Source organism: Clytia hemisphaerica, unplaced genomic scaffold (genome assembly GCF_902728285.1).
Source record: "Clytia hemisphaerica strain Z4C2 unplaced genomic scaffold, Clytia hemisphaerica genome assembly, whole genome shotgun sequence".
NCBI lineage: Eukaryota > Metazoa > Cnidaria > Hydrozoa > Leptothecata > Clytiidae > Clytia > Clytia hemisphaerica.
In genome coordinates this window covers 646,876-668,132 of record NW_027103905.1, presented here as the reverse complement: position 1 = coordinate 668,132, position 21,257 = coordinate 646,876, and the positions used below count along the sequence as shown (strand labels likewise).

Here is a 21,257-nt window from a genome sequence, read left to right as displayed (position 1 = left end):
ATAAAAGCGGGCTTGTTCGGGGAAGAGTGCCAAGCTCTGTATCCACACGTATCACATTCACAGATGTAGAAAAACTAAACCAAACACCAAAATTAAAAAGTCAATTGACTACTGTATTTTTTTTTAAAAAAAGTCCAGGTAACTTCATCTTGATTTTACTCAACTTCTGACAGTTTTACAAGAACTAATTTAATATCATTGCGTTAAGAATTTCTTTTGCTATACATTGGTAAAAATATTGCTCCTAATTCTTAAAAATTGAACTAGTAATAGACCTTTTCATAAATTACGTCACGAACATCACTTGCCTCGTTTTGAAATTATTGCCATGGTGATTAACTCCCAGCGGATTTTATTGCAACTACTTTCTATTCATTAAAAAATCATTTAATGTCTCAAGGGATATGATCACCATGGAAATTGTTTGAATACGAGGCAAGTGATGTTCGTGACGTAATTTATGAAAAGGTCTATCGGCAAAAAAATTTTCATTTTATCGTCAAATCATATAGAAACCGTCCGATTTGTATGGCGAGCCGTCTTTTCTGGATTTTCATATAATGATCTAATCAACGTTTTTACAATAAAATTTTCAATAGAAGTGATCGTTGAACTTTGAGTAATCAGAAAATCTGTTTTCCATCTCTTTATATTCCTCTGATGTGGAGTAATTTGTTATTATATAGACCGTCCATAGGCGAAGCGAGATACCCAGCAAAATTTATGAGGGAGTGCAGACGTTTAATATGACATATTTATTATCTTTTGATAAAACAAAGACAATAATTACAGTGTCGTAAAAACCGCTCTTATTCATAAATTTTGCATGGTATCTCGCTACACCTATGGCACACTCGTATTCTCCTAAACGACTATGGTAAAAGACTAAAACTCTGGTTAGGTGAAAAATCAGCTTCAATTAGTTAGGCTGTCATTTTTAAGGCAGCATACTATTTTCTAGGCGTTAGTAAGCAGCTGAACAACTTTGCCATTTCACCAGAAAGAAGTGGAAGGATCCTGAAAGAATACAAGGAAAGTTTCTCCAGAAATAAGAAAGTTGTATAAATCCTCTCAATAGGGGGAAATTTGTTTGTTCGAAAGCTCTCAAAAAATTAAGATTATAGATATATTGCGAGTATAGGTGATTTCAGTACCTAACTCGAGATATTGAGCTTCAAAAAGTGTAAAAGATGGACAAAACGGCTGTTTCTGGCTGAAAACACTATTTTAAGGGTTAATATCTCGAGTTAGGTACAAAAGTCACCTATACTTGCAATATATCACTAATCTTAATTTTTGAGAACTTTCCAAAAATATACAATAAGTCTCCGTTATCTCAAGCTATAAATTTCAGTAATTTTAGACCCTATGATTTTTGCCTGAGACCATCAAATTTGTCCGAAAATCACACCAAAGTGTCTGAAAAAAAATTGGAACCTAAGTAATTTTGATTACCCTACCCCTTAGCTTTCCGCAAATGTATAACAAGTGCTTTGACCAAAACAATCGAGCGATTTTACAAAATGCCCTCTACTATCTTTCTCTCTGGGTTTCACCACCTACCCTTAATACAAATCAATTAAACAACCATAATACAGTACTAGTTCTGATGAATTAAACCGATATTTTCACAGTAATGAATATTCATACACAGTAAAGATATTATTTTATCAATTTCCTACATTATACGAATTAAATAATGTGTGTTTAGAGCTCTTCAATGACGATACGGGTCACTTGATTCCATCCTGTGTAAACATCACCAAGCGAATCAAAACCTGAACATTTCCCAACGTTGAATCCAACACTCACAACACCTGATTTGTTGATTTTGCAAACACCTTTCAGTGTGAACGGGATGTAGTCATCATTCGCAGTGCTTCTGTAATACAAATGGTCTATTGGGTAAGGAGAACATTCATTTCCATCAAAGGTGACAAACCATCGACTGCATGCTTTATTCTTTCCTTGCCGTATATTTGAAGAAATTGACACCATCAAGTATGAGTCGGTCTGTGATTTATTGAACTTGCAATCCTGTTCATTTGAAAGATTGAATAAGAAGTCATAAGAAATACATACAATAATATTGTCGTATTGTTCAGAACAATTATTCTTCTTTTTTTGATCCCACCATAATAATACACTTAAGGAGGGCCTTAAGGACTCTGACCATTGTGAATTTATATTTGCCACGTACAAAATATAAATTTCTATTTGATGTAGCCCACAAAACTGTCCTCTGTCTTATATTTTCTGTTAGGTCAATTATCCTCGAGTTTTAAAATTGATGAATCGCAATGAAAAAGTTTCACGAAGAAGAAAATGAAGACTTTTGCAAAGAAGAGTATATATTTCAATTTTGAACAGCTTATTTTCGGCAAAGAAAATTTTTTTTGCAGTAGATGATGTATCTTTTACTGAACTAAAAATAGATTTTTGGAAAGTTTTTCTAAAAACTTATTTGTCACTGTGGCTGTGAAAAGATTTTATTAATGACTGGTCGAAATATTAAGAACTTACTCTTAGGTTCCAAATAAACGGGCCCCGGGTTTATTCGAACCCCCCCCGTTTATTTGGAACCTAAGAGTAAGTAGAAAACTAGAAATCCAAACAGAAAATAGACAACGAAAAATGTAAAGTCGAGTTCTCAAGTTCTTGTAAAAACGACAGTAAAAATAATTTTGCTTCTACTAGCACAACACACAAAAACGCTCTCTTACTCTCTCTGTGTGTCGAACTAGTTTACAAACAAAATAGTTACAAAATATAAACCTAATCTAATTTCCCATGAGGGGCAATTATCTAGACGCAAGGGAATGTGACGCAATGCAAAACAAAGAATCCTCATGAGACGCAATGAAATGAAAAGACACTAAACAAAAAACTTATATACACCCGGGATTACAAATTAAACATAATTAAAACTAAATCATCAAGTTCATTATGGCTTTTCTGCCATCAACAGTCACAAAGCCTTGAGAAAATAATGCTTTTTGACCATCAATCCTGCATCCAAAGTTTTCATAGAAAAACAGCCACTAACTTTTGATGCATCAATTTTGACTAGAACGGTGCTCACATCACTGGATAACGACCGCCTTAAATTTGATGAAGAATTCATCGGTTTAAACAATGATCCACTTCGACACTCTCGTTTGCGTGATTTAACTTGAAAATATAGATATTTTTATAAGCATTGCACTTATAAGCATATCTAGGCTCAGATATGGGGAAAAATTAGGCATATGGCAAACATTACTTGAGCCTACGAAAAATGTTTTTTTTCTGATTTTGTGGATTTTCAGTATTTCCCTAAATTTATGTCTTAGATTTAAGCATCCCCTCAAGCATTTTTCAGCCTTATTAAGCTTTGAACCTAAGCATTTCTGAGCCTGTTTTCGGATTTTTGTATGCTTATAAAAAAATACATGTATAAGCTCACTGTGGCTGTTATGCTGGTTGCTTGACGAGATTAGTGATTTTGATGAGCTAGTATATTTTGAGTTGTTTAATCACTTGTGGTTTGAATCAGAAGCTAATAAATACTTTGACTATGGTCAGAGCCCTTTATCTATCCTTTGAAGCTTGGTATTTTCATAGGATTCGCAACACTAATATGATATACCAGTAAATGTTCTGCTATGGTTATTATCAATACATCAAATTTTTTAACATTGATAAAAGCCATACCTTAAGCAAGCCAGTTTCTTTATCAGATGTAAATCTCCAGGCACATTCTTTAAAGTAACTGCCACCAATTGAACCATCTAAAATCACAAAAATAGAAACAGTTATTGGCCTCAGAATTAACACCTTAAAAATCTGTATTACACGACCACGCCGTTATTGCTCCGGCCTAGGAGCCTTTAATTCTCTCTTCCGACAAGAAGGGTCAAGACATTTTTTGTTTGTTTATCTAATCCGATAATCTATTCCGATTTAATAAAAACGGATTATCTGGATTTCGATAATATTGCGAAAGTATTTAGAATTTAGATTTAAAAAGATGGCTGCCGAAAGTGGGCTTTTAGCTGCAAATCTCAGTGAAAGATAGTGATCATTTTCGTCATTATTCATGATGTTTTGGACATGATTTATGAGAATTCTGATGCATACTGATCTATAACAATGTGGAAAGACTTTGGAGAAATTTTGGCCACGAATTAAATCTTGCATATGGCTAACTTCTCTAGTTTTATGGACGCACAAAACAACCACAAAACCATAAAACTCTGTGAAACTTTCAAACACACATCCATTGGAATTCGAAAGAGAATACTAAAATTACAACATTACAGTGCAAATTTGAAAACGATCTGAGCAGTTTTTGTGGTGTTATGTGTATGGCTGAAAATGATCCTGTTTTGTATTCATCACATCATTTCATTTTTTGATTGACTGGGTGCCCGTTCCTTTTGATTTTTCAAACCCGACACAGATATTTTACAAACATATCACTATGAGAATTCAATAAAGGATACTAAAACACAATTCCTGTGTGAATTTGAACAAGATTGGAAAAAATTTCACAGTATTATGGCTGAAAATGATCGTTTTTGGACTTTGTCGTAATTTCATCGCGGCTGGCGACCGTTCCTTTGATTTTTCAAACCCGACACAGATATTTACAAAACATATCACTATGAGAATTCAATAAAGGATACTAAAACACTATCCTGTGTGAATTTGAACAAGATTGGAAAAAATTTCACAGTATTATGGCTGAAAATGATCGTTTTTGGACTTTGTCGTAATTTCATCGCGGCTGGCGACCGTTCCTTTTGATTTTTCAAACCCAGCACAGATTTTATACAAACATATCACTATGAGAATTCAATAAAGGATACTAAAACACAATTCCTGTGTAAATTTGAACAAGATTGGAGAAATTTGAACAGTGTTATGGCTGAAAATGATTGTTTTTGGACTGTGTCGTAATTTCATTGCGGCTGGTGATCGTTCCTTTTGATTTTTCAAACCCAGCACAGATTTTATACAAACATATCACTATGAGAATTCAATAAAGGATACTAAAACACAATTCCTGTGTAAATTTGAACAAGATTGGAGAAATTTTCACAGTGTTATGGCTGAAAATGATCGTTTTTGGACTTTGTATGTCGTAATTTCATTGCGGCTGGTGACCATTCCTTTAATTTTTCAAACCCGACACAGATTTTTTACAAACATATCACTATGAGAATTCAGTAAAGGATACTAAAACACAATTCCTGTGTAAATTTGAACAAGATCGGAGAAATTTTCACAGTGTTATAACTGAAAATGATATTTTTTGGACTTTGTCGTAATTTCATTGGCTGGGGCGACCGTTCCTTTTGAAGATTTTTTAAACCCGAAACAGGTTTTTTCCAAATATACCACTATTTATTACATACACACTATTGTACCATTTTATTTGGTTTATTCTACTCTCCCCCAAGTATTATCCCAACAGAAAAAATAATGCTTAGCTAAAAGCCCGTGGCCTCTAATTTAGGCTATTTTTCTCCCCGAAATTTTATCTGGACAATCAAATCAAGAACTTGGAAATATTGACTTCTAAATGTTTATCTCATTTAGCTCCAATTTTGAACTTTTTAGTCGAGGATGAGTGGGCGGGGGGTGGGGTTGGTTCTTAAGGCAAGAAAGTGCATGTGTAATCACTTAGAAGAGCTAAACTTCCAGCTGGTTTATTTATTCGTTAAGATTATTTCTCATACTCGCTCTGCAATAGAATTATTACTTTGCTTTCTGATCTGTTCTGATTAGCAGTTTGTGGGCAACGTTCTAACACAACTAACTCAAAACGCTCATCTTTCACATCTTTTAATCTCTTAAGCCGGAGCTTCCAGCGCAGCTGGTTTATTTGATTTTCACGCCATTACGCAATATTTTTTTAAATTTCATGCAATAACACGCCACGAAAACCCTCCAACGGAAGGGGCCTTCTTAATAGAGTTAGAAAAAGTTTGTCTCTTTTTATATTTCATTTTTATGGGTACCACGATTTGCGAAAGTCTATGCTTGTTTAAACTTAGACAATCCTGTCATTAACACAGGGCTAAACTTTACTGCCGCTTTTTTCCCCGTAAGCCGTAAACCACCCTAATGAGTGTTAACTAGACGTATACATATGTCCCTGCGTTTACTTTATCCATCCAACGGTATCGATAGTATCGTCTAAAGTCTGTCTCGAAATAATTTGCAGCTGGAGAAATAAATAGCTGTAACTTTTGATAGAATTCGAATCAAGTTACGGTATTGTGCTCGTTAAAAAGATATTCGTGAGTGGAATATTATCAAGTAAAAAAATTGAGAAAAAAAAGGAAAATGAAAATGAAAAATGAAGAAGAAAAAAATTAACTTCTTGTAGAAATGTGGTATAACTATCATTTTCACAGGAGTGACTCTTCAATCTTTATTCATCATCACTGTGAAAAAATTTTTCAAAAATATTCATCCAATCAAAAGATATCAAGCAAAGTTTATTGCTGGTTGATCGACAAAAGGCAGGTTTTTTCGTTTTTTTTGTCGTTTTTTAGTACTTTATAGAGTCAACCAGCAATAAATTTTGTTTGATATATTTTGATTGAATGAATATTTTTGAAAAAATTTTTAACAGTGATAATGATCTAAGATTGAAAAATCACTCCTGTGAAAATGATAACTATACCACATTTCTACAAGAAGTTGATTTTTTTCTTCTTCATTTTTCATTTTCATTTTCCTTTTTTTTCTCAATTTTTTTTACTTGATAATATTCCACTCACGAATATCTTTTTAACAAGCACAAAACCGCAACTTGATTCGAATTCTATCAAAAGTTACAGCCATTTTTTTCTCCAGCTGCAAATTATTTCGAGACAGACTTTAGTTTAGTTTTCTACTTTATCAAGCTATATACCGGGTGCACCAAAAAAAAGTATACAGGTTTGTCGAGATATTGTGAGCTTCAGGATTTAAATTTTTTGTTCATTCTTTTTTTATTGTATAGAGGATGCTCTAACTTGAATTTTGAGCTATTATCCATTAAATTTGAAAAAGTAGTTCGAAAGTTATTTCCAAAAAATTAACTTTTTTTCCATGTCGAAATTTCAAAAAATCATTAAAAATAGCAATCACGCTATAAATAAGACAAAATGACAAAACAACAATTTCATTGTTTTTTTATTCTTTTTTCTCTTATCTTATATTTTGCCAACAGTTTGCCCATCTTATTTGCACGTCATGAACATTTCCAACACCATCAAACTCAATACAGACCCAAGTTCTTTGAACAACTAATCGAGGAATGGTGATCTATTTTTTCAAAAATTTTCTCACATAGCATATAACATCAAAACCTTGAAGATTTCCAAAAGGTTTTTCAACTTTTCCAAAATATTATCTTACATGGGAATAGCTTGTTTTACCATATTCTTAAATTCCGTGACGAGTTTTGATGAACAGGTTGCATTTTTTGGTATTTTTATGTGTAAACAAGGTAAGTGTCAAGAGAAAAATTTGCTCGCTGTTTTTTATGGTTTTTTGAAATTTAGACATTAAAAAAAAATCAGTTTTTTTGAAATAATTTTCGAACTACGTTTTCAAAATTAATGTATAATAGCTCAAAACTCAAGTTAGAGCATCCTCTATACAATAAAAGGAGAATGAACAAAAAATTTAAATCCTGAAGCTCACAATATCTCGACAAAGTTGTATACTTTTTTTTGGTGCACCCGGTACATAAGACATATTTTATTTCTAAGTGTTTTGATATCTGATGAAGAGCTTTTTTTGCTTATAAATGCTATACATGGAACAAGGAAATAAAGAAAATCTTTACTAACCTTTTCCAGGTCGGCCTTGAGGGCCTGGTCTTCCATTTACCCCAGGAACTCCATTGATACCGTCTTTGCCATCTAATAACGAAATTAACTTGATTACTTTCAGTATAACGGAATCTTATATGTGTTATACAAAGAGTACGAGTAAGTCAAAAAGATATTCTCTGATATGTTTTGATAACGTATGTAAAATTCGCGTTCTAGAGTTTGCCCCCCGGTTTTTGCGTTTAAGACCATTCAAAAAGTACGTACATATTCAATCATACCCGAGAGGATGCGTGCTGCTTACCTTTTACTGATCTCTTTAAGGGCTCTGACCATAGTCGGAAAATTGATTTTAGTATCTGAACATGAAAGTTATGTTTTAGATTCTTTAACACTTTTAACAAAAAATTGCCTTTATAAATTGCTTTTTAATCAAATTCCTTAAGAGTAATTAAGAATTTAATTGCAAAAATGACGTTATGAACTTTAAAAAGACGTTAATAATATGTTGCATCACCTTCTTTTATAAAAAGTGCTAAGTTTTAATGGGTAATTAACCTTTTTGTTTCGAAGTTTTTTCAAACTGTCCGCAAAGAATTGAACTATTTTAAATTTTGCGGAAAATTTTTCTAAAAAGATGTGTCAAAAGTTATGACTGTTTTTTTAAGCAAAATCCAGATGAAAAATTGATAAAAAACCTCTATTTTGAAGATTTCGAGACAAAGAAGCATTTACAAAAATTTTCCGCAAAGATTTTTATTGTTCGGTAAAAGATACACCATCTACTGTGAAAATGTTTTCAAAAGGTTTTTTCTTCGCCGAAACTAAGCTCTTCAAAGTTGAAATACTCTTCCTCGCAAAAGTCTTCATTTTCTTCTTCATCAAATTTTTTCAATGCAATTTTTGAATTTTTAGATTCAGGAATAGTTTGTCTAACAGAAAATGTATAACATGCCATAGTTTTGTTGGTTACATCAGTCAGAAAACACATTTTAAACACGGCAATTATGAAAAATTCACTATGGTCAGAGCCCTTAAAATCAAAACATACATGCATGCTGTTGCACTTGAACCTTTCATATTTACCTTTTCCTGGAACCCCTTGTTCTCCTTTTGTTCCATTTGACCCAGGGCGGCCTTGAATACCTTGAACACCTTCTGGCCCTCTGACGCCAAGTAGTCCGTCTCTGCCGGCTGGTCCCTGGCATCCATCTTCCCCATCTCGTCCAGGTAGCCCGTTCAAGCCATCACGACCGTCTCGACCGTCTCGACCCTTTCGACAAGGCTGACAAGTGGAAGGGGACGATTGAGCGAGGGTTTTCTAATGAAAAAGAATAGAAGATTGCTAGGAAAGATTGATATGTGTTGCAGCAAAAAGCTCCTAGACCCAATAAAAATATCTTTGCTCCTTTTGTCCTTTTGATGATCATCTATTGATATTTTGCGGATGTGAAAGTCATTAAAGTTTAGTGCATGTGCATATACTCAACAGAGCAAGCAATTCAGAAGTCTTCGAAAACAACCTCGAAGTAATCCATTGAAATATTTTTTCTTAAAAAGTAAATTTAGGCGGGAATTTAATTTTGCAGATCGCCGAAAAAGATTTCTTAGAGGGAAATTCCATTTTGCGAATATGTATTTGAAAAAATAAATTTTCCCATTGCAGGATATTTTTGGAAAAAGACTTTTTATCAAATAAGCAAAATGATGAAATGACAGGACACGAATTAGGAAAATACATAAAATAAATTGATTTGGCAGGAAAATTCCATGAAATCAGTCAAATTTTCTTTCCGCCAAAATTTCATCCTTTGTTTAATGTAACATCGAATGCCTTTCCGTGCCGCTGTCGATATGTGCCGACAAGAGCATATTTTCGATTTTTTAACCAGGTCTCGACCTATTTGCCAGAGGTTTTTTTTATAGTTTATTGATTGTTCGATTTTGAACTAGATTTCATTAATTAGAACTGTTGAATAATTAAAAATGGTTTTCATAATTATACATTTTTCAACTCAAAGTTAACACATATCACTTATATTTCTGATATTTTTCAGAAAATAAAGTTAAATGCGATGTTTAACTCTGTGGTCGCTCATGTCGGGATGTGCCGACATCTGGCAAATAGGTCGAACCCTTAAAAACACGAACGGCGGTTAAATACCGTGACAAACACAGGCCGAAACCTTATATCGACCTGTGCTGATCAATCCTGATTCTATTCAAGAAAAGTACCCATAACGACCATCCAAGATCTTGGATGAAGTTCAAAGTTAATATCTTTATTCCCGTCGTTGAAAACACAACTCAAAAAAAATCTTTTTTTAAAGAGTTGGTGATAGAGAGAGTCATCACATAAAGTCTGTCTATTATTTCGATTCAATTAAAGTGACATTTCCATAATTAATAGTTTAGTAATTACTGTAATTATATGACTGATTTTATTTAGGTTGCGTGCTCTTATCCTACGACGGGGTATTATTTTGTAATACCCCGCTTGATACGGAAACAACAAAACTGTTGAACCATTCAGGAGAAATTAAGATTATTTACTTCATTTTTAGAAGTAATATTTTTGATCAAAACCATTTTCTCCTAACATAATTCCACACGCTGAGTAGTGTTCGAATTTCCAAAACATTTGATTATTTTTGACAACATTCGATTTTTTTAAAAACAAACACAAATATTTTGAAGATACTGAAGATAGCCGTTCGACCAAAATCAAAGGAGGAAAAATATAAGAAAAATGTATAAAGATGACAACAAATTCGAGCTGTTGGATGATGATTTTATTCCAGGGAGGGGCGCTTACTTTAATGGCGGGATAAATTTTCGCGGGGATTAAATTTCGCGGTTGAGCTCATCCGCGAAATTTTAAGATTTCGCGGGGATTAATTTTCGCGGATAAGGGATTTCCTGATTTTTCGCGAGGATTTAATTTCGCGGATTGGGGTACAAATTTAAAAAAAATTTTTCAAGTAATAAGAGGCTGTTTTGGAATAGGGCGAGGAGATATGTATTACAACTATCAAAAGTTGAATTTGAACTTCCGTGGTGCGGAGTTAAATTTTCACAGCCTATTTGGGAAAAAATCTTACATATCCTTTTCATAAATGTTTAACTTCATCACTTTAGATAAAAAATTTTCCAATACCTCTTCCAAGTTTGTAAATTAGTGAAGAAAATTTTGAGGATAACGATTTTTTGCTAACAAGCATATGGAGGATTTGATCTTTAAAATAAAAAACGAAGAAAATAGAAATTTCGCGGATTGCAAAAAAAATTCAAATTTTTCGCGGAAACTAATTTTCGCGGATGGGCCTTTTTCAAATTTCCAATGGGACTTATTTTCGCGGATGACACCCAAATCCGCGAAATCCGCGAAAATTAATCCCGCGAAAATTTATCCCATTAAAGTATTCGAATATTGTTATTGATTGAATAAGATATTGAGTAGATACTTGTGTCTTAAAAAGAAAGAAAGCGATTAAGAATAAAACGATAGAAATTGTCAATTGGATTTTTCCAATTTTTCTTTTATTCATCATTTATTGAAAAATCAACCCTTTGAAACAGTTAAGTTTAAGCAGATTCCGAGTTTGTTGATATACGAATTTCTGAAATAAAAAAATAAGCACCCCGCTCGAATAAGCACCCCGCTTGAATAAGTGCCCCTTTTAGAGATTGAAAAATTAAATTAGCACCCGGGCGCTTATTCGAGGATTTACGGATTTACGGTAATGGATTATTAGTTTTGTTGTTTGACATAATATTTTTGATATATTTATCTGCAACAATTTGAAAATGATATGGGATGAAATGATTTGTGTTTTGAAGCAATACATCATATTTCTACAATACATCATAAATTTTCTGTCTTAATTCTGGAATCCCCATTTCGGATAGCTCTTTAAGAAATGATAAAATCAGTCATATAATTAACCAGGAATGGTATGGCATTTCGTGAAATTAGGATTAAGTAATACCCCTCGTATCATTTTAAAATACTTTGAAATAGCCCTCACTTCGTTCGTGCTATTTCAAAGTATTTCAAAATGAAACTCGCAGTATTAGGTCGTGTTCAGACCAAGGTTTAAAGCAATTAGGTCTACATGTTTCTTTTATATTCCTTTTGTATTTAACGGCACGCTTCTCATTAGGTAAACCAAAGTTTAAAAGGGAATCTCCCTCTGGTTTAAAAAAAAAGTTTTCACGATTTCGTTACAGTTTTCTGAATAGACGAAATTAGAGTTTGCAAGTGAAAAGCATGCTCCTTTTGTGAATGAAGAAAAAAGAACGTGAAATTTATGACTTAGAGAGACGCTCGGAGCATCTCTAGCAGTAATGGCTTCAACGAAAACGAATTAGTGTTTTGCAGAGGGATTCCCTGAAATCTTTTTTGTTTCAAAGTATCTCAAGAGAGAAGATGACATGATTTCAAGTTAGGAAAGGAGATTCCTCGAGATCGCCAATCGATGATGACAAAAGAAAAGTGATTATAATTGAATTCCCATATCAATAGAGTACTACTTAAATCTTAAACTTAAACTTTCAGGTCTGAACACGACCTTAATCCCTAATTTCCCTCAATGTCATATCATTACTATTACTTATACATTTGGGGATCATGTAAAAGATTTCCTTTGAAAGAAACTCATTTCAATTACACTTGGAGAGGTTTCTGGGGAATTCGTAAATAGTAAACTGCATACTGATACAGTCTGCTCAGAGGAATGTAAAGAGATGGAAAAACAGCTTCTTGAAAACAATGGAAAAACGGCTCGTCATATACCAGGTCTTTTGCCCTTAAGGGAGTTTATGTCGAGTAAATAGGGTTTCTTTTGTTGTCGCTATAAGAAATTTGCATAATTAGCGTGTTGTGACAAAATTCTTTTGGTTCAAGCCTGATTATGCGCAAACTTTTAGGGCCTATATTTTGGGTACACCTCTACTATACGAAAAGGTACCTACATCTTCTTGCTCAGAGTTTCCTAGTTGTTATTCTACTGATATAACCGCATTATGACCGCACCATAATATGGAATGCTAGAGCTCGCATAATATGACTGCTAGACATTAATATGGTAATATTTGCTCTTCATCTTTGATTTTTTCTACAGTGATTAGATTGACACATGCGCGATAAAACTTCTATTATTGGTCTTCCGAGGTTGAAATATTCTCAATCCTCAGGTTATGGAATCCCAACTTTCTAACAGAGACTCAAAATGAAAATCAGAACAATGGACAATCTCATAACAAAGGATATTTACCTTACACTTATGGAAACTTAGGGATCCACTCCTTGTGACAAGGAAATCACACTTGATAATTATATTATCAGAAGGTTCAAATAGTAGAGGAAACAAGCTCTGATAATGTGTTAAGTTAAATCTTTGAATATCTTCTGCTTTATAAATGAATAATTAGAACTAGCCGGTACCCGGCTTCGCACGCCGGTTAAACTGTAACTGAACGCACTAAAAGTCGTTTGGATGTTGAAGCTGGCTTGAAGAATGATCAAATGAAAAAAATCTCTTCAAAGTTTGACTCTGGCCTTCCCTGGAGATCTTTTTCTTGCTTCACTGACATCAAATACGCCGTCTAGTTCTCGATAAGTAGAAAAAATTGTATGCCATGGTAAAGAGGAGTGAAATATAGAAATGACAATTCTTCAGGAAATAGCGAGGAAGCCACAAAGAATAGTGCAGATTTAAAAAACATAAATAAGTCAATTTTTATGCGCAGTTTTGTAATTTTTGCGTAGTTTTGTAATTTCTGCGCAGTTTTACCTTTGTAATTTTGAAAAAAAAATCGAACAAATTTTCCTTTGAAATAGTAGATAAAAATCTTATAGATTTCTTGTAACTGAGTTAATCCGAGTTTTAAGTTTTGAAATGTAGCATAATTAGTTATAACGGTCTTTATTACAAAATGAATTAACGCAAAGCATACGTTATGTGTGACAATTTAAGGGCTCTGACCATAGTCAAAAAATTGATTTTGGTATTTGGGTATAAAAGTTATGTTTCAGGTTCCTTTACACTTTTAGAAAGAATTGCCTTTTGATCAAGTCCCTTAAAAGTAATTAGGAATTTAATTGCAAAAATGACGTTATGAACTTTAAAAAGACGTTAATGATATGTCGCATCACCCTTTTTTATAAAAAGTGCTAAGTTTTGATGGGTAATTAACCTTTTTGTTTCGAAGTTTTTTCAAACTGTCCGCAAAGAATTGAACTGTTTTAAATTTTTCGGAAAGTTTTTCTAAATTAATGCATCAAAAGTTATGGTTGCTTTTCTATGAAAAATTGAGATGAAAAATTAGTCAAAAAGCACTATTTTTATACCCTGAGTATCAGAGGTTAAGTTTTCACAAAATATATTAACCTCTGAAGACAAATAAAAGAAATTTTATCGCGCGTGTGTCAATCTAATCACTGTACAAAAAATTAAAGATGAAGAGCAAATATTACCATATTAATGTCTAGCATACTGTATCAGTATGCAGTTTACTATTTACGAATTCCCCAGAAACCTCCAAGTGTAATTGAAATGAGTTTATTTCGAAAGAAATCTTTTATATGATCCCCAAATGTATAACAGTAATTACTAAACTTTTAATTATGGAAATGTCACTTTAATTGAATCGAAATAATAGACAGACTTTATGTTGTGATTCTCTATCACTGACTCTTTTTACAAAGCATTGATATATATAATATATATAAAATTTTACTATTCCCTATTGCTAGGTTGAATAGGGTGTGGGCCTGTACCAGCGTCGTTTGACGTCGGTTCCAAACCCACACCGAATTCTTCAAATAATAAATTGAACCTGGATAGACCAGCTACCCCACTACAAAAAGAAAAACTATCATATCATCGTATCATTTCTTTCTTTGCAATGCAAGGTTGCAAAAATGATGACTTTTTGTAAGTTGTGTTTTCAACGACGGGAATAAAAATATCAACTTTGAACCTCATCCAAGATCTTGGATGGTCGTCATGGTTACTTTTGTCTTCGTTGATTGCGCGCTGAATAGAATCTCGATTCGTCAGCACAGCGTCAATATATGATTTTGACCTGTGCTATTCACGGTAATTTTTAAGATGTTGAGACAAGTAAGCTTTTAGAAAAATTTTCCAAAAATCTTTTTTAGTTTGGTAAAAGATACACCATTACTGCAAAAAGATTTTCAAAATGTTTTTCTTCGCCGAAAATAAGCTCTTCAAAGTTGAAAAGAGTATTTCGCAAAAGTCTTCATGTTCTTCTTCATCAAATTTTTTCTTTGCGATTCTTAAATTTTCAGAATCAAGGATAATAGGCCTAACAGAAAATGTATAACATGTCAAAGTTCTGTTAGCTACATCAGGCAGAAATTAATATTTTGTACATGACAAATCTCAAAATTCACTCTGGTCAGAGCCCTTTAAATAATTTATTTCAAAATTCCGAGTTATAAGAGTTATAACTCGGCGTTACGTTTTCGGGTTTTATTATTAGATTTCTCAAATAAATTTAACATTTCAGCCAGTGATAGGAAGCCAAATAAACAAATCAGTACTGTGATCAATGAATCATATGAAAATAAAGTAAAGTACATTTTAATTAGAAAGCTTTTTAACGATCCTTGACAAAGGACAAGGATGAATCCGGAAAAAAATATTGAATAAAAGATAGTTGATTTTTTTCTGAAAATTCAAAAGTGCGAAAGGGTGTAATTACAAAACTGCGCAGCTCGAAATTAAAAAAAGTGTGCAGAAAAATTAAAAAATTGAATGTTTTTATATGAAGAAATAAAAGAAACTTGCTTTGTTTTGAAAAAAATTGGAATCCTATTAATAAATACGATCGTTAAATACATTCGAAAAGATTTCAAATAAAAAAAAAGAGAAAAACAAAGGGATGGGCAACCCTAGGCAGACAGAAATTAAAATTACTAAATGTAGATGGGCCTTAGATTTCAAAACAAAGACGGAATAAAGTCTAAACCAGGCTCTATCCAATCTATCAATCAAAACAAACTTATCGAAACCAAAAACATTGCTTGCGAAAATGAAAGTGTCACACTGAAAACAGAAAACAGACATACAGACTACGGCTATAAATATATAGATATTTTTTTCAAAATTTTACCTCCTGGCTCCAATGAGGATTATCATCGGAAATCTTTTTAACTTTTTACTCTGGTCTGTGAAATACACGGCTACCCCACAACCTATCCAAATTAGCTACCCTGCTTTTTAGATCAAACCCAGTTAAAGGGTTAAAGACACAATGGAAGTGGTAAAACTCAAAAACTTACTTTTGGACTGCTTTTCGTGTCTAAAGATGCTTCTTTATTTTCTACTTCGCTGGTCGAACTTGTTGAGCCAAGTACCAGCAAAATTTGAATGAAAAGTATTACTTTCTTCATGTTTGACTTCTCAGAAAATAGTCGCTTATTTTGTTGATGGTTTCGCAGGTTTCTATCTCTTTCGTTTGTGTCGTCGATTGCCTAAAATTTTCAGAATTTAAAGAAAATAATATAGTTCCCTGATCCTTTTTGTAATTTTTGAGGTTGAATTGGAACTAAAGGTGCTCTCAAATTGTCAAATTTGTCGCGAGTCAGTATTTTTGAAATAACCGATAACTTAACTTATCTTAACTTTAAATCCTAGGTTTCAAAACCTCTTATGCGATCCAAAACGAAGCTCAAACAGTAAATAAAACAGCTTTTTCTATATCTTCAAGACTTTAAAATAACAAAGTTTACATACCAAATACGATGCTTGCTAGAGAGTTATAACTACTTTTAAATTAAAATTCAGTAATTATAATGAAAATTCTATACAAGAGAGGAATAATGCTCCTCATTTGCATGATAATAAGTCGAATTCCAAATATGGCTAACGAAAAAAAATTTAAAGGTAGAACAATGTTTTTCAACGCCCTAAAATCTGTCTTCACATCGTTGAAACAGGAAACAAAAGCTATTGTTAAGGTTGGTTAACTTACGTGTCGATTCGAAATGGTAAACAACGACATTTGGGAGAAGATCAATGTATGCTTAATTTCCATGGTCAAGTTTGAACAAGAGTACTGAATTTGTAAAATTCTATTGCAAACTAATCCCATGGTTACGTTTGCATAAGAATACTGTCTTAAGCTCAATGTATGCTTAATTTCAATGGTCATGTTTGAACAAGTACCTTAAAGGAAGACATTTTGGTGGAAAGAAAATTCGGCGGATTCGGCGGATTTAGCCTAAATCCGCCAAATTAAGTTCCTGCCAAAATTTATTTTTTCCTCCATCCGCCGAATCTAATTCCCGTTAAATTTAATTTATTTCACACATTCCCCAAATTTGAGCTATTTCAAGCCTTAAAACAGGTTTTTTTGCTTTTGGCCGAAAATATCCTACAACCGCCAAACTAAATTCCCGTCAAATTTAATTTATCCAGCTATCCGCCAAATTAAGGGCTCTGACCATAGTGAATTCTTAATATTTGCCACTTACAAAAATATGAATTTCTGCCTGATGTAGCGGACAAAACTTTGACATGTTATACATTTTCTGTTAGGCCAATCATCCATGAGACTGAAAATTTAAGAAATTAATCATCAATTGGCTAAAAAATAAAAAACGACGAAAATCTTTTTTCTTTTCGTTGAATTTGTGTTCTTAAGAACAATTTAGCTTTAAAAAAAAAAAAAAAAAACATAGCTTTTATTATTCAAGCCAAACACTAACTGTAAACACTTGTCAATAACGACAGGTCAGGTGTGAAAGCATTCTATTCATCTGTCGCTTTTTTGTTTGATTTCTCCAGACAACCTGGTCAAAAAGAAAAGTAAAAAGTAAAGAGGTCAGTAATTTTAAAAAGCGAGTCTGAACCCTTCAAAATTCAAAAGCTTTCTCCACCCAACCAGGGTGGGTTTTGTCAATTCACTCCAATATACCTCAGCCCTCAAACCGGGTCCCTTTGATGTGACCCACCAGTTGTCAAACAGTTATTTACACGTTTTTTTTTTATAAGAACGTCAAAAATTTTCGAAGCCTTCGGATGTTCTTAGTTTTTTGGATTTGAAGCCTACAAACGTTCTTAAAATGTTCTTATTTTCAGCATTTTTTGAGCATTTTGATGTAATTTCTTAAGAAAATGCATGTTTTTAAGTCTCCAAAGCCTTAGAATGTTCTTAGAATGTTCTTAAATTTTTGGGCCTCGAAGCCTTATGTTCTTATATAGTTTGTTCTTATAAAAAAAAAACGTGTATATGCATAAGTCAAGATTACGTCTTTTTTCCTATCGGAAACACCCGAAAAAAACTGGAATTTGACCCCTGTGTATTACTAAAAAAAGAAAACAGAGGTCAATAATACAATTCAATTTAACAACCATTATACAGTACTAGTTATCTGATGAATTCAACTGGTAATTTCAATCACAATGTAATGAATATTCATACACAGTAAAAATATTATTTTATCAATTTCCTACATTATACATATTATATGTCTCTCTAATTTAAGAAATTGAATTAAATAATTTGTGTTTAGAGCTCTTCAATAATGATACGTGTCACTGTATACCATCCTGTGACCGCATCACCGAGCTGATAACCACCATTACATTTCCCAACGTTTAATCCAACGCTCACAACGCCTGATTTGTTGATTTTGCAAACACCTTTCATTGTGAACGGGATATGGTCATTATTCGCATTGCGTCTGTAGTACGAATGGTCTATTGGGTAAGGAGAACATTCATTTCCATCAAAGGTGACAAACCATCGACTGCATGCTTGATACTTTGCTTGCCGTATAGTTGAAGAAATTGAAACCATTAAGTATGAGTCGGTCTTTGATTTTGTGAACTTGCAATCCTATTCATTTGAAAGATTGAATAAGGAGTCATACAGTAAATATACCTTTGATTTGAAATACATACAATAATATTTTTTCCGAACAATTATTCTTCTTTTTGATTCCACTATAATATTAAGCTTAAGGGCTCTGACCATAGTGAATTTTTAATATTTACCATGTAATAAATATAAATTCATACTTGATGTAGCCCACAAAAAGGTGGCATGTTATACATTTTTTACAACATAAATTAACCTCTTTTTAGAGTTCATGGTGTCATTTTTGCAATTAAATTCCCAATTAGTTTCAAGGGATTTGACTAAAAAGCAATTTATTTTAGGCAATTATTTGTTAAAAGTGTTAAAGAACCTAAAACATAACTTTCATGTTCAAATACTAAAATCAAACCTTTGACTATGGTCAGAGCCCTTTATCTATCAACTGCAAGCTGCACTCTATCCTTCGAAGAATTTTCTGCATTTAAACAAAAATTGGAGGAAACTATCAGAAAAATTTATGATGTTTCTCCTACTTTAGCTATTTTCCTCGGTGACTTTAACGCAAGAAACTCAGTTTGGTGGACAAATTCTCAAGGAGAGGACATTAGCGAGTTAGCTTCACAGTATGGGTTACATCAACTAATTGATGAGCCGACTCATCTTCGTCCTGGGTGTTCTCCTTCTTGCATTGATCTTATTTTTTCATCTTCGCGGACTCCTATTTTAGATTCCGGGGTTTTACCTTCACTTAATCCACGTTGCCACCACCAGATACCCTTCGTAAAACTAAACTTTCGAACTATATTTCCTCCAGCTTATAAACGCAAAATTTTGGACTTTTCTCGTGCTGATGAGAGGGGAATCGTGCTTGCCCTGAATGCCATTGATTGGGAAACCTCTTTTCTGGGACTCAACGCAGAAGATCGTGTTGCCCTACTCTCTGAAATATATACTTAATATTATTTTGTTCCAAATAAAACTATCACCATCAGAGACAAAGATGCGTTATGGATGACTCCTGAGATTAAGCAGATGCTTTTGGATAAGGCTAAGATATATCGTCGTTGGAGAAAATGGGGAAATCCTTTAGATGGTCAGACACTTGATGACATGGTTGACAGGTGCAATTTGGCCATCAAGACTGCCAAGGATAGTTATTTTTCTCGTCTTGGCAACTCTTTAAATGATCCAAACATAGGAAGTAAGAAATACTGGTCTACGCTGAAGCAGTTTCTGAACGTACGTAAAACCCCGAAAATTCCACCTATTCGAAATGAAAGAAACGTCCTTGTAAGTGATGTTTCTGAGAAGGCCGATATTTTTAACTCTTTTTCTCAAACCAATGCTCACTTATCGATACTGGTAGTGTTTTGCCACCTGAACAATTTCTTACTAACTCTAGACTGGATAATCTTGTATTTGAAGAAGAAAAAATCGAGTCTATTATTAATTCTTTGAATGTTAACAAAGCCCATGGGTGGGATAATATTTCTACTCGTATGGTCAGAATCTGTGGTAAGTCTCTAGTAAAACCTTTGCTTAGTATATTCAATCTTTCTATCAACTCTGGCATCTTCCCATCACAGTGGAAGAAAGGTAACGTGGCTCCTGTCTATAAAAAGGGAAAAATATATGAAAAGTGTATAAAACAATAACTTATTTTCTCCTTGTCATTGTTTTCGGGAGGGGGATTCCTGCATTTCTCAGTTGTTATCCATAACGCATGATATTTATACAGGGTTTGACAAGGATCCTTCTCTAGATACCAGGGGGGTGTTTTTAGATCTTTCAAAGGCATTCGATCAGGTGTGGCACGATGGCTTACTCTTTAAACTCAAATCTTATGGGGTGACTGGACCGTTGTTTTCCTTAATTCGCAGCTTTCTTAACGATAGGCATCAGAGAGTTGTGTTAAATGGAAAAACATCTGAGTGGAAGCGAATCAATGCTGGGGTACCTCAAGGCTCGATTCTTGGTCCATTGTTCTTCTTAATTTATATTAATGATCTTCCAAAAAACCTTGAGTCAAAACCGAAGATCTTTGCTGACGATACCTCTTTATTCTCTCTTGTGATTGATCAACTCTTGAGCCTTGATGTACTTAAAAGAGATCTCTCCAGGATAACTGACTGGGGCTCATCAATGGAGATGTCTTTTAACCCTGACCCATCTAAGCAAGCCATTGAAGTCTATTTTACCTGTAGACTCATTCCTCCTATGCTCCAGTAATCTCCTTTAATTATTCTAATATCGCGACCAGTGAGTACCGAAACATCTTGGTCTAATCTTAGATTCAAACTTTTCTTTTGATCGCCATCTAGACGAGAAGATAAAAAAGGCAATAAAGGAATTGGTCTTATTAACCGACTTCGCAAGCATGTGCCTAGGAGATCTCTTCTAACCATTTATAAATCTTTCATTAGGCCTCATCTTGATATGGTGATATCGTATATGACCGCCCAGGAAAATGCTACCTTTTGTGCAGAAGCTTGGTAATCTATTCAATATAATGCCTGTTTAGCTATACCAGGCTGTTTTCGTGGAACGTCTCAAGAAAAACTCTATTCAGAACTTGGTCTTGAAAAGTCT

The 21,257-nt window shown here is 33.4% G+C and overlaps 2 protein-coding genes across 3 annotated transcripts in view; both read right to left on the bottom strand.

The window, feature by feature from the left end:
• Positions 1–1,604: 1,604 nt before the first annotated feature.
• Positions 1,605–17,396, bottom strand: LOC136808999 (collagen triple helix repeat-containing protein 1-like). Of its 2 annotated transcripts, none has more exons than XM_067065572.1 (6): positions 17,320–17,396; positions 16,126–16,317; positions 8,901–9,135; positions 7,833–7,904; positions 3,694–3,770; positions 1,605–2,037 (listed from the first exon to the last, which is right to left on the bottom strand). In XM_067065572.1, exons 1-6 carry the CDS (start codon positions 17,371–17,373, stop codon positions 1,708–1,710), a joined length of 960 nt encoding a protein of 319 aa, XP_066921673.1. In that variant the 5' UTR covers positions 17,374–17,396; the 3' UTR covers positions 1,605–1,707. The 2 variants fall into 2 exon arrangements, with proteins under 2 accessions (XP_066921673.1, XP_066921674.1); XM_067065573.1 differs by lacking the exon at positions 17,320–17,396 and adding an exon at positions 16,580–16,623.
• A 960-nt stretch (positions 17,397–18,356) lies between these two features.
• LOC136809013 (collagen alpha-1(XXIII) chain-like) overlaps positions 18,357–21,257 on the bottom strand; it is a 6,652-nt gene continuing 3,751 nt past the window's right edge. The window contains exon 4 of the mRNA XM_067065590.1: positions 18,357–18,547. Within this exon, the coding sequence (XP_066921691.1) occupies positions 18,357–18,547 (191 nt within the window). The remainder of the gene's footprint in view (positions 18,548–21,257) is intronic.